At 48.2% G+C, this 12,488-nt stretch overlaps 1 protein-coding gene and 1 long non-coding RNA gene across 3 annotated transcripts in view; one reads left to right on the top strand and one right to left on the bottom strand.

The window, feature by feature from the left end:
- The window catches only part of LOC144984618 (uncharacterized), a 43,255-nt gene that overhangs the window by 26,469 nt on the left and 4,298 nt on the right, over nt 1-12,488 (top strand). Inside the window, exon 1 of one of the 2 annotated variants that reach the window (XR_013648418.1) lies at nt 3,564-3,670. The exons of the other annotated variant lie outside the window; for it this stretch is intronic. This is a non-coding gene — a long non-coding RNA (uncharacterized LOC144984618). Of the gene's footprint in view, nt 1-3,563; nt 3,671-12,488 lie in introns of those variants that run through there. 2 annotated transcript variants of the gene reach the window in all.
- thsd7ab (thrombospondin, type I, domain containing 7Ab) overlaps nt 108-12,488 on the bottom strand; it is a 197,276-nt gene continuing 184,895 nt past the window's right edge. Inside the window, exons 28-32 of the mRNA XM_078933641.1 lie at nt 9,990-10,076; nt 8,788-8,870; nt 6,977-7,190; nt 5,337-5,424; nt 108-1,534 (exon numbers count right to left, since the gene is read on the bottom strand). Of these exons, the coding sequence (XP_078789767.1) occupies nt 1,444-1,534; nt 5,337-5,424; nt 6,977-7,190; nt 8,788-8,870; nt 9,990-10,076 (563 nt within the window). The 3' untranslated portion in view covers nt 108-1,443. The remainder of the gene's footprint in view (nt 1,535-5,336; nt 5,425-6,976; nt 7,191-8,787; nt 8,871-9,989; nt 10,077-12,488) is intronic.

Below are 12,488 nucleotides of genomic sequence, written 5' to 3' on the forward strand. Positions count from 1 at the left end.
TCCAGGAACCCTTACATCTAAGAAACCTTAGATCCACGATCCCAGAGATCCAGATCTTCTGAAGAAACATCTCAGAAATTTTCTTGGAGACAAAAATGACCCGGTCATTCTGTTTACAACCGTGTTCCTTGTTTATTGTCAGTAATTCTTTCCATACAAATAAACAACCTGTACAAAACAGCGGCGTCTCCTCAGGCCCCTCCCATCCCGCTGCTTGTTTTCTGAAGAACATCCAGCTTTTGCATCATGACTACGACACTCAGCGATATCATACACCCACTGTGCAACAGTCAGACGGACGTTTTCTGTGAGATACAAAATAAACGTACACAGACCCGTTTGTTTGTTTTTCTTTTCATAAAAATAAAAAAAAATTGCAGTTATTTACAAATCCCACCAGAATACAGGAAACATTCTCCGCAGCAGTTTCTCCTCGTTTGTTCAGATGTTTTTCCTGCAGAACCAGAGCTCCCATGATGCACGGCAACGCTGCGGACTGATCAGATGTTTGTCCACAGCGTCTCATGTTTGCCGGTCGGGCCGGACGCTCGCCGTCACGGTCAGTAAGGCAGAGCTGACGGCTTCGGGGGATTTTGAACAGATCAGTCGCCAGCGTCGGGGTGGGGTGGGGTTGAATTAGGGACACCGGACAAACTCCACAGACCACAGAAACGTACTTTACAACGACCAGAAACTCCGCCGTGGAACTGAAAGCTGTACAGGAATCCAGCGGAGGCCGGCGCCGCGACAGGAGGGCGCTTCCCGTCCGAGTCTCTGAGCGGCGGTTCCGTTTGTGGAAGAGGCAGTGTTTTTATGGCATTAGAAGGTAGAAGTCACGTGTGCATATCATGCTGCACTAATATAGTGCAAAGTAGAGCCTGAAAGGAAGCAGGGTGGAGGCCAACAGGCGGCGGCGGCGGCGGCGGCTGTCCTCCTTCGACATCCCTCCAATCGGTTTATCCCACAAAAACAGAACTCTGAATCAGGCAGAATGAAAGGAGAGGAACCCCTCCCGACCGAAAAAGAGCTTTGAGTAGAAACCCAAATGAGGATTGAAAGAATCCAAACCTTTTCAAGGAGATTTTCCTCCTCCTCTTCCCTGCGGTGACTTTTGGCAACATACAAATCGTCAGAGCATCCTAAGCCTCCAGCTACTCAGCGTTTTCAGCAGAGAAGCATGTGTGTTGGGGTGGGGGGACGGGGGGAGCTGGAAAAAACACCAGCTGCATCCGCCTGCTTCACCCAGGCTTCAAGGGCAAAAAAAAAAAGAAAAAAGGCATTGAGCTGTGTGGAGGTCAGGAAGACCCCGCCAGAATAAGACCAAAACAGAGTAGTGAAGTGAGCTCAGGCGCCTCAGCTGAGAGGATTTCCCGCCACCGCCGAGTCCGTTCACGCTGCAAACGTCCCAGGCGCCGGCGTGAAGCGGGCGGAGGGCTGCGACCGCTACATGTCCGTGTCTCCGTCGTAGGCCAGGGTCAGAGGTTTCAGTCGGTTGTTCTGCTGCCTCTGTCTCTGAGGTCTCTTTGGCTTTTTGCTGTGTGAGAGAGATCAAAGTGCGGTTAGGGCGGCGCCAAAAACACAGACGGCGGCAGAAAATGCTGGCGAGGGGGCAGGATGGGGGGTGAACGGAAAACGGAGGTGGACACGGTCACAGCACAGGTTCTCTGGTGAACTAGTGTGGAGAGAAAAAAACCAAAACCCTCTCAGGGAGTCCGGTGAGTGACGGAACCACAGAAGACGAACTGAAACCCAAACGGAGGGGAATCAGAACCTTTAACCCTTTAGACACCAGAGCTTCAGCTTCACCGGTAACGAGAGAAAAGCGGCGCTACGCTGACGAGGAACACTTGACGTTACTGATGTGTCACCCATCGACGTAAAGCTGAAACATGAAGGTCATGTTCATGGTCGGTGGGTTGTTACGGCGACAGGAAGTGGGGTTATTTTACTCTGAAAGGGCGGATGGATTTGCTTTTTCCTCATTTCCTGTCTTTTCTTCAACAGTTTTTCCTGAAGAGATGAGAGAAATCTGACGTTCACTTATTTAAGCCTCCAGATGGAGTTTGATTGAAGTTATTTTAAGTTTTTATCAAATAAATGTCAGGTTTTAAAATATAAAGCCACAGTTTTTGTCACATTTTGGTGCAGCTGAGTGAAGTCGGAGCAGTTTCAGTGTTTTCAGGACTTTTATGTTGAAGTCAAACAGTAAAAATGTCCGCTCCGACCTGCAAATGTTAGTTTTGAATCCTTTCTTTATTTATTTTGTGAACATTTATTTATGTTTAGTAAAGTTCAAGTTTTCAATGTTTAAACCCAAAGGACTGAAACTAATCAGACTGACAGCTCTCCTCTTTTTTAATGCCAAGAAATGGGTTTTAAAGTGAACAAAAACAAGACAATTAACCGATATTCAGATATAAAGTGTCAGTTTCTCTCAAACAGATGCTTCTCCTCTCAGCAGAAAAGTCTCCAGAGTTTTGACGCCAGCCGCTGGCGGCGGCGGCGGCGGAGAGAATCGTGGTCCCGTCAGACAGGCTTCGCCGCGCTGCTGAGGATCCATGTGATCCACTTCATTTGAATGCAGAGAGCACGCAAACACGCCAGCAGCTGCTGCATTTCTGACCATAAACGCCCCATCAGAACCACGGTTTGGCAGCTGTAGATCCTCAGATCTGAGCAGCAAAAAAAGACTTTTTAATCCGAACCAAATGATGAAGAACAGCCAGGAGAGCAAAACCACCTTAAACCGTTTAAGGTGGATCTGTTTGTTGTAGGTCAGGGGTGGGTAAACTACCATTAAACTATTTGATGTGGCCCCCCCATTCCTTGTTTTTGTCTTATTTTCCCTGGTGTCTACACATAAATGGAGCTTTTAGGAGCAGAAAGTTATTGATGTGATGTTGAAATATTTGTCGACTTTCTGACGTTCGTGCGTGTTTTCTGAGTCAGACATTTTCCCGATCATTCCAAAAGCACAGAAACTAAGAAGCATTTCTCTAAACTTGTTTTTTTTACCCCTGAAGAACATGAATCCACCGATGCAACTGGGACTAAAATGAAGATAAGAGCCACAAATGTTGAAATAAAAACTCCAAAATGACAATAGTTTTAATCAACATTTGAGTTATTCCAGTTTATTTCTTCCCTTTAATAAGGTGGATTACCGAAACACTCCACATATCTGCTCCTGGTCCGTCACATTTTAGAAACCTTTGTGGTCCACGAGTCAAAACGTTTGCCCACCCCTGACCTAGAAGCTCAAATTTGGACTTTATCTGCTAATAGTTTGTTTTTTTCCATCAAATGAGGCGTTTTTTAAATTTCAACAGGAGTCCTGCTCCTCTGCTTCACACCTGATTCAGGTAAGCAAAAGTGGGTGGGGCAAGGATTTCTGACAAAAGGAAGTGCCCCCTACCCCAATAAGGAGCTGGATTTGAAACCAAAGAAGTGAAATGCATGTCAGTCCTGCGTTCTATCACCCATCCACCAGGGGGCAGCATTGCACTTCTGCATTCCTGTGGCTCTGAATTTGGTTGATTTGTAAAAATGTTTTCCTTCCGGTTCGGATGAAGCCGTCGTCTCCACATTAGGTTTTTATTATTGTCGTCTTTGCGTGTTTTAAAACTTAAAAGGCTGCACTGCGTCTTCCTGTAAGGAGCAGCTGGAAAAGGTCAGAGGCTAAAACTCAAGAGTTTCTGCTTCTTTTTTTATTTTTTTTAAACACTTCCCTCTCGCCTTCAGCATTTCTCTCCATCCTTTCAAAGTTTTCCTATAACTTTAAATCTGCCTTCTAAACGTCGGTTCGACTCCGTCTGGGTTAATAGGAGCTGTTATGAGGAGCTGCTTCAGGTTTGGTTAAAAAAAAACTGAAATTAAGCAAAAATGTCAACAGTTTAGCAAAGAAACCAAAAACAACCTTTATTTAAATCCATAAGTGTCAGCATTTAGGGAAATTATTTTTTCAATTTACTTTCTAACAAAATAAAAGTATAGAAACAAGGTTCTTCTTTAATATTAAACTCCTTTTATCGTCTTTCTCAAAACAAGTTTAAAACATAGAAAAGATGTTTTTTCTTGTAATCTGCTGATTAATTTAGTAGAATTTGTTTGGTGAGATTTCTTACATAAATTGTGACGTCCTGACATTTTAAGTCTCAATTCAATATTAATATCACAGAGAAATATTTTAAATGTATAAATATTATGTCTAAAAATAAGCACATTTAGCTTAAAAATGAGTTTTATATCTTTAAAGTAGAAAAATTCTACAATTTATGCTCCAAATGATTTTGTTTCAACTGTAACAACTACATGCTTATTTCTAAACCAAAACTATTTAAGACTAAAATGACTTTTTTTTTCAGATAAATTTATCTTCAAACTTTCTGTAAATGTTGTGATTTAAATCCTCGTCTGACTCTTGAAACTTATCATCACAAATTAAACTTCTGCTTAAAAATATGAAATAAAGTTAAGCAAAAACTTCTTCCATCAGAAAAATGACTGACAAAATGTTTTTAACATCAAGTTCATTGTTCTTTGCTTTAGGTCGTTACGTTTTTTCCAGAAACGTTGATACTCTTCTAGTTCTGTGGTTAAAGTCTTCTACTTGGTGAGCTTATGGGTTTTTCTCTCTGCTGGGAGCCTGGAGGTGCAGGGACGACTGGGAAACGGGTATTGAAGTGGCTCTGCGGGGTTTGGAAACTCTACGATAACTGTGGTAACAACCAACGTCCTTTTTTTCAATAAACTTTATCGAATCAAAGCGTTTTTACAGAAACCGTCTGAACAGAAACGTTCAGACGGTTTCAGATCTGAATCCACTTTGACCTTCTGAACAGACCAGTTTCAGCACCGATTGAACGTAAGGGTGGTAGTTTAGGGAGTGGTGGGGGTTACAGACTAGCTCATCTGAGCTCTAACAGCTAAGAGGGGGGGTCTTCTAGACCGCTCCGTCCTCACCTGCGCCGCCACTCATCTAGTCCTTCCGGACCCTGACGGGGCAAACTCGGGGTTCACGCTGCAGACGCGGTGTGGGGGGGTCCACTTTAGCTGCTGCAGCTGCTGTGAGCCGGCTCCTGGCACTCTGGGCAGGTGTAAACCATCTCGTGAGCGTTCCGGCCCCCCCACATCGCCGCCCCGTTGGCGTCCTGGGCCTGCAGGGAGCGGTGCAGCTGGACACAGTAGGTGCTGCTCTCGCCGGGGCCAGCGAGGCATTGGGGGGGGGGGTAGAACAAAAGATGGAGGTGACGCTCTGAAAACACCATGGGGGGGGGGGGGGGGGGGGGTGATGATGATGAATGATGACGAAGGCGGGGGCTTCTGGTTGGACTCACCAGGCTAGGTATATCATAGACACTATGAATATGAGGAGCACGAAGGCCCCGGCCGCGACCCCGTACACCCACATCTTCAGCTTCCCGTCTGTGGAAGAGGAGCCGGGTCAGTTCCGTCACAGCAAACACGAAGCTCGCGGCGTTTGGGGGCGGGACGCCGCCTCCACCAGCACCACCTGCTCCCAACACCCCCCCCCCCCTCCTGAAACTGCTCCAAGATCCATCCTTTTCCTATCTGGATGTCCATCTTTTCTTCTCCGTTCAGATCTTCATCCGTCTTTTGCTCCATCAGACCGCCTTTTCCCCTGAACCCCCCCTCAGTGGAGCGAGCAGCTGAGGGGTTGGAGGTTCACCTCCCAGACTTGACAAAGGAAGCATGGAAGGATTCCTAACATTCTTCTAAATGTTAAAAAACCTGAAAGCACCTTTTGGAGCGTCTGTACCTTCATCCATCCATCTGTCTGACCTCTAGATCTTTGTCCTTCATCTATCTCAGCTTTAGGCGGGATGATTCTGAACTCTGAAGCCTCTGAAGCAGCTGAAGTCCCTGAAGCCCCTAAAGCCTTTGAAGCCCATGAAGCATCAAAAGCCTCATAAGCCCTTGAAGCCTTTGAAGCTGCTGAAGCCAATGAAGAATCTAAAGGCTCTAAAGGCCTTGAAGCCCCTAAAGCTCCTGAAGCCTTTGAAGCCCCCGAAGTATCTAAAGCCTATAAAGCCTTTGAAGCCCCTGAAGCCCCCGAAGCCCTTGAAGCATCAAAAGCTTTTAAAGCCCAAAAAGCCTCTGAAGTATCTGAACCCCTTTAAGCCCTTTGTAGCCCCTGAAGCCTCTGAAGCCCCCGAAGCCCATGAAGCATCAAAAGCTTTTAAAGCCCAAAAAGCATCTGAACCCCTTAAAGCCCTTTGAAGCCCCTGAAGCTCCTGAAGCCTCACTAAAGACCTGATAGGTGGACGGGTTCACTGCCTTCCTCTGCTGATTTGGTCCCCCCCAGGACCGAAAAACCCTGACAGGTCAAACAAAGATTTCAGTGAATATGCTGGAGGGGGCAGAACCTCTCCAGGAAAAAGGGGGCAAATATTTTTTCACATGAACCCACAGATTTGATGAAACCACCCGGACTTAAAGATCTGACGGATAAATTACAGCATTTGATCACTAACCTCTAGAAAACAATGATACATGCCGTCATTTTCTAACCTTTGTGTTGGAAAGTTCACTCTGAGTTTAGAGGCATCAGAATTACCACATAATCCCACAGATTACTCCCTCAGGGGGGGGTTGAATGTGTAACTCAAACGATTTGTAGAAGATGGGGCTCACCAGTGAAGATGCTGGTAAACATCTTCATCATCATCATCATCACCACAGTGAAGCATCAAATGGTGAAAAACATTCTGTCTGCTCGGCGGTTCAAGTCCCGTCAGCTGCCACACACCTGTGTTCTCCACATTTGACCAACCCCATAATGGTATGGATTTAAACTCGCAACCTTCCAGTCTCAGGGCGGACACTCTACCACTAGGCCACTGATATGGTTCTTGAAATAATGCTCTTTTTTTTTTAAATTCCCTCTGAGCGGATCCTGGTGTGAACCCCCTCCTCTGAACGAGTGAAGACTCGTATGGAGTCTTTCCGCTCTGACCTGGACCGTAGGGCTGGAGGTACCAGGTCCGGCCGCTGCGTCCCGGCTGGAGGGTGCTGGGCAGGGTGGGGTTCACGGCTCGGCTGGTCTTCACGTCCCCCTTCTTGTCTCCGGCGGTGGGGATCTCCAGGACGGGGATGGGGGCGCACTCCCTCAGCTGTCCCGTCGGGGACAGCACCTCCGTGAAGCCCTCCTCGCACATGCAGACACCCGCCTGCAGGGGGCAGCAGAGCCACAGACAGAGGAGAGTCAGAGGCAGGTCTTTGCTGGGGGGTGGAAGGGGGTGTCAGTGTGAGGCGGAGCCTCCATCTGTCCTTAGTGTGTGTTAACATTCAACACTTTTTGTTTCCTTGTTTTAGCAGTTTGTGTGTCTAAACAGAAAAACACATAAACTCACAAACGTCACACATTTAAGCAGCTCAGTAAATGAAGATGAGCCTGGATTTCAGATGTTTTATAGATGTTTTCATTCTTTTGTTTCAAACATGAATAAACTGATGAAAATGGTGTCTTTTAACCCGTTTTTGTGGTATTTTCTTTGGGTGATGGAGGACAAACATACACAGGATCACAGTTACATCTGCATTCCTTGGGTACTTCTTTGTTCACGTTGTGGTGAATCAGGAGCAGTCGAAAAAAATTTGCGTTCTCCTGTCAGGTCCTTATATCCAGAAAACGTATTTACCTATTTGACGTATTTACCAGAGGAAAGTGAATGTGATGATGGAGATGTTTGATTTGGATGTGAATCCTGGAGCGTTTTGAATCAAAATGTAGCTGTGGATGTGTGCAAAACTGCGTTTTCTCCTCACCTGCGTCTCCGACTCACCTAGAACCGTCGGTCAGTGAGGCACAGACATGAAGGTCACTAAAAATGAGGAAACGTTGACCCCAACAAGCATAAAAACACAATAAGCTGTTTGAAGAGCTTCTGGGTCTGTGGATCAGCAGACGCAGGAAGGAAGAACTAGCATCGGCCAGAACTCCAGAATTGAACCTTTAACCTCCGTAAGGCGGAGAGGCTGGACTCCTCTGGAGTTTAAAGACGGATTTCTCATCTGCAGGAATTTGGGAATCATCAATAAAGATCTAAGCAAGCGTGTCATCAAGGCGATGGATCCCTTAAAGTCCCACTGCGATCATCTGTTCTCAAAGCGTCCGCCGTTGGTCTTTTAACGAACGCCGAGTTGGTGTGGAGCAACCCCGCCCCCCCTTTCCCTCCCCATTGATGGGACGCTAGAGCAGGGAGCTTGTGGCCCCGCCCAGCGTAGTTTCTATGTCACAAATACGATCTTCTTCAAACGGCATGTTTTCTTCTGCTTCTCAAAAACACCCATTTTGTTGGAGTAGGTATTTTAAAAGTAGATGTGTTTTCAAAGAAACCATGAAAAAAAACTTAATTTGCACCTTTAAGGTGAATCCTCAGTTTGTTAGTTTATGAAGGTTTCATTATTATTATTTTCAACTTTCACATCTATAGTTGGGGGATTTAAGACAAAGGGAATGTTCTACAGCAGGACGTGAAGTCTCTTCCTGCTTCTGAACGGTGAGGTTTAGGTTGAGAACATTTGTCTGTAGGAGCGTCCATGCCGGTGATGATCAATGACCACGTATGCGTCTGCGTTTGCGCAGCTAAGACTTCAAGCGCAGCAAACATGGTTCTTCTGAGGTTTTGACCCAAAACGGAGCCCACGCAACAGAACCAGACGTTCTGGAAGCGACCAAGGATTCGCAGCAGGATGGTGGACTTGAACGCTCAGAGTCTCTGCTGAATTTGGCGGCGGCGTGTTGCGACGAGAGCCCAGACTCACCTCACTGCAGAAAGACTTGGGCATCAGACACGGAGGGTCGCAGGAGCTGTTGTCCACCGGAGGACTGGCGGCGGTACATCCACCTGCAGAACAGAACCAGGCTCATGAGGAATCCAACTGACAACCTGGCAGAGAGACGCCTGCGTCTTCAGCAGACGGAACGGAAGCCGGATCCGGTTCAGCTGAGACCGCCAGCGGCACAAGTGAAGCTCATGGGTCTGAGCTGATGGACGTGGTGGCGAGCGGAGCGGCGTCCCGGGAAGGACGGCGCCTGAACATCAGTCCATCAGCGGTTCGCATGGACACACCGACCTCTCACGCACACAAACATATCGCATTTGACCAGAATGGTCTACTTTAGTCTGAATCTAGGGCTGCTCGGAGGTGCCGTGGTTAGCGCGTCTGCCTCGCGGCGCCAAAGAAAAGGCCCTGGCGGGCTTTTCCAACAACTCCTGTTTCCCCCTACAGACTGAAAACTCTTCAGTTTATGAGTGGCTCTGCATTCCCCCTGGGTGTGTGTGCGGTGGGTGTGTGCGTGAAAGCGTGGTCTTGCCACAGACTGGCAACCTGTTCAGGGTGAGCCCCGCCTTCAGCCAACCTGGATAGGCTCCAGCAACCCATGTGACCCAAAAAAGGGATCCAGCGGGTTCAGAAAAATGGATGAAATGTTGGAATCTAAGGCTGCACACATAGAAATGTGTCCTCATCAGGCTCCTCCCACCACAAACCTTCAAACCGCAGCGTTGTGCACACAAACAGGAAGTGATGTCACAAAGTTTTTTTTACCACTTGCAAATGGCTTTCAATTTTCTATCCATCCGAATGCGGGGAAAGCCGAGAACATGCAAACGCCACACAGAAAGGACCCAGCCGGGATTCGAGCCAGTCACTGTGAGGCGACAGGGCTAACCACTCCACCACCGTGCAGCCTTTTACGTTTCCAAACGAAGCTCATTTGGGTGTTTAAACCCTGTTGAAAGTCGAAAAGGCGGATTCAGACGTCTGCAGCACTGAGGGTTGCTGGTTTGACTCCTGTCTTCCCTGCTGGATCAGATGATGTCAGATTTGAGGGGAAACAGTGAAGGGAGGTGTGACATCACATCCAGGAGTGAGACATTCCGGTTTGGAGGTTATTTTCTGATGAGTCGTCTCTCCTCACTTATTTTGGGCGCTCAGTGTCATTTAACCAAAAGTCCTCTTACCCGTGACGTTGAGTCCGTCTGAGCGCTGGCACCAGGCGCCGGGGGAGTCGGCGCTGCCGAACCACTTGTACTGGTAGCATTCGCCCCCTGCAGGCAGAAGATGGAAACGCTGAGGCCTTCCAGCAGAAACATCAGCAAGGAAGAAGCTCAGTTATGATTGGACAACCGGCGGCGGTCACATGATGCCCAGCTCTGGTTTTTAAACTCAATCGTAATGACTTCCTGTCAGGAATGCTGTGACTTTTTCAGAGAAGGCTTGGACCTCCCTGTGGAGTCATGTGATCATGACTGCAGCCAAAATGGTCTGCAGAGATGATCGGACCGATCTCTGAGTCCAGTCTGGCTGCACCTCTGCAGCTTCTTCCTCAATCCTTTAGCATGAAGGAGGAGTCAGAGGAGGAGCCAGAGGAGGAGTCAGAGGAAGAGTCAGAGGAGGAGCCAGAGGAGGACTCAGAAGAGAAGTCAGAGGAGGAGTCAGAGGAGGAACCACAGGAGGAGTCAGAGGAGGACCCAAAGGAGGAGTCAAAGGATGAGCCATAGGAGGAGTCAGAGGGGGAGTCAGAGGGGGAGTCAGAGGAGGACCCAAAGGAAGAGTCAAAGGAGGAGCCAAAAGAGGAGTCAAAGGAGGAGCCAAAGGAAGAGTCAGAGGGGGAGTCAGGGGAGGAGTCAGAGGAGGAGCCAGAGGAGGAGCCAAAAGAGGAGTCAAAGGAGGAGCCAAAGGAGGAGTCAGAGGGGGAGTCAGGGGAGGAGTCAGAGGAGGAGCCAGAGGAGGAGCCACAGGAGGACTCAGAGGAGGAGCCAGAGGGGGAGTCAGAGGAGGAGCCAAAGGAGGAGTCAGAGGGGGAGTCAGGGGAGGAGTCAGAGGAGGAGCCAGAGGAGGAGCCACAGGAGGACTCAGAGGAGGAGCCAGAGGAGAAGTCAGAAGAGAAGTCAGAGGAGGAGCCACAGGAGGAGTCAGAGGAGGAGTGAGAGGAGGAGCCACAGGAGGACTCAGAGGTGGAGCCAGGAGAGGAGTCAGAGGCAGAGGAGGAGTCAGAGGAAGAGCCACAGGAGGAGTAAGAGGAGGAGTCAGAGGAGGACCCAAAGGAGGAGTCAGAGGGGGAGTCAGAGGAGGAGTCAGGGGAGGAGTCAGAGGAGGAGTCAGAGGAGGAGCCAGAGGAGGAGTCACAGGGGGAGCCAGAGGACGAGTCAAACTGAGGAGTCAGAGGAGGAGCCAAAGGAGGAGTCGGAGGGGGAGTCAGAGGAGGAGTCAGATGAGGAGTCAGAGGGGGAGTCAGAGGATGAGTCAGATGAGGAGCCAGAGGAGCAGTCAGAGGAGGAGTCAGAGGAGGAGCCAGAGGAGGAGTCAGAGGAGGAGCCAAAGGAGGAGTCAGAGGAGGAGTCAGAGGAGGAGTCAGAGGAGGAGTCAGAGGAGGAGCCAAAGGAGGAGTCAGAAGAGACTCTGAAGGCTAGACGATCTCACAGAGTTCAAAGGGAGAGATGTGCAGAATGACAAACGTTCTTTCATCCACATAAATGCCTCCAAAACAAAACTTTTATGAATTTTCATCCATTTCAACTTCTGAAAACTTTTAGAATTCTGTCTAAAATACCATAAAGTTATATTCAAGTTCCCAATTTTTTTTTCTTGCTTCGCGCTTCAGACTAAATTTTGCCCCCCCCGCCATATACGCTAAAATTCACCCAAATTTACACGAAAAAAGAAAAGATGACATCATAGTGTTAGAAACCAACAGCAGAAACGGAAGGGGGCCAAAACCTCCTAAGCCGTGTTCATGTGGCCCTCAGCACAGCAGCAACTTCCCAAACAGTCTAAGTAAACGGGCCTCCATGTTTAGAACTTACACCTTCACGTGTGGCTACGCACATGCGTCAGACCTGCAGCCACTGAACACCCAATGATACCAAACTTTGACCAATCGTCCCCTTTAATCCAACAATTGTTCATGAAGCAGAAAGGAATCACTGTGGTTTGTGTCCGGCTGGAATTGTCGGGCACCGAATCTTTTATGTATCAGAATAGAGCTGCGAGCCAGAGTCCCCAGATTCACACCGAGACTCTTCCAGCTGGAGGTGTTGAGCTAGTAGATGGTAGAAAAACAAGCAGAAGAAGCCCCTCCCTGCTCATCTAGTGTGAACACAATGTGCGCCTTCAAGAATGCATCACATGTCCGCTGTGAACTGTGGGGCTCAAAACACGCGTGTCGGGGATGATCAAAGGGCGTGTTGACCTTGTTATGGGATGGCCACAGGACCCACCGCTTGGGGGCCATGTTTAGAGCACCTTTAGTACCGTCTTAAAATGTATACTTGTCCTAAAGGTTTTTGAGCTATCGTCTTCTAGCCCCTCTAGCGTAATTCTGAAAAAAAAAAGGGTCTGTTACCGTGGCGATTTCACAAAAGTGGCGTTTTCGCTGTTGCTCACACATTGCCGTGGTATGAAAATGTTACACGAATCATTGGCTCAAGCTAAACAAAATGACACGGCATACACTATGA

Source organism: Oryzias latipes, chromosome 16, assembly GCF_053564925.1.
Source record: "Oryzias latipes strain Hd-rR chromosome 16, Olatipes_Hd-rR_3.1".
NCBI classification, from domain to species: Eukaryota; Metazoa; Chordata; class Actinopteri; order Beloniformes; family Adrianichthyidae; genus Oryzias; species Oryzias latipes.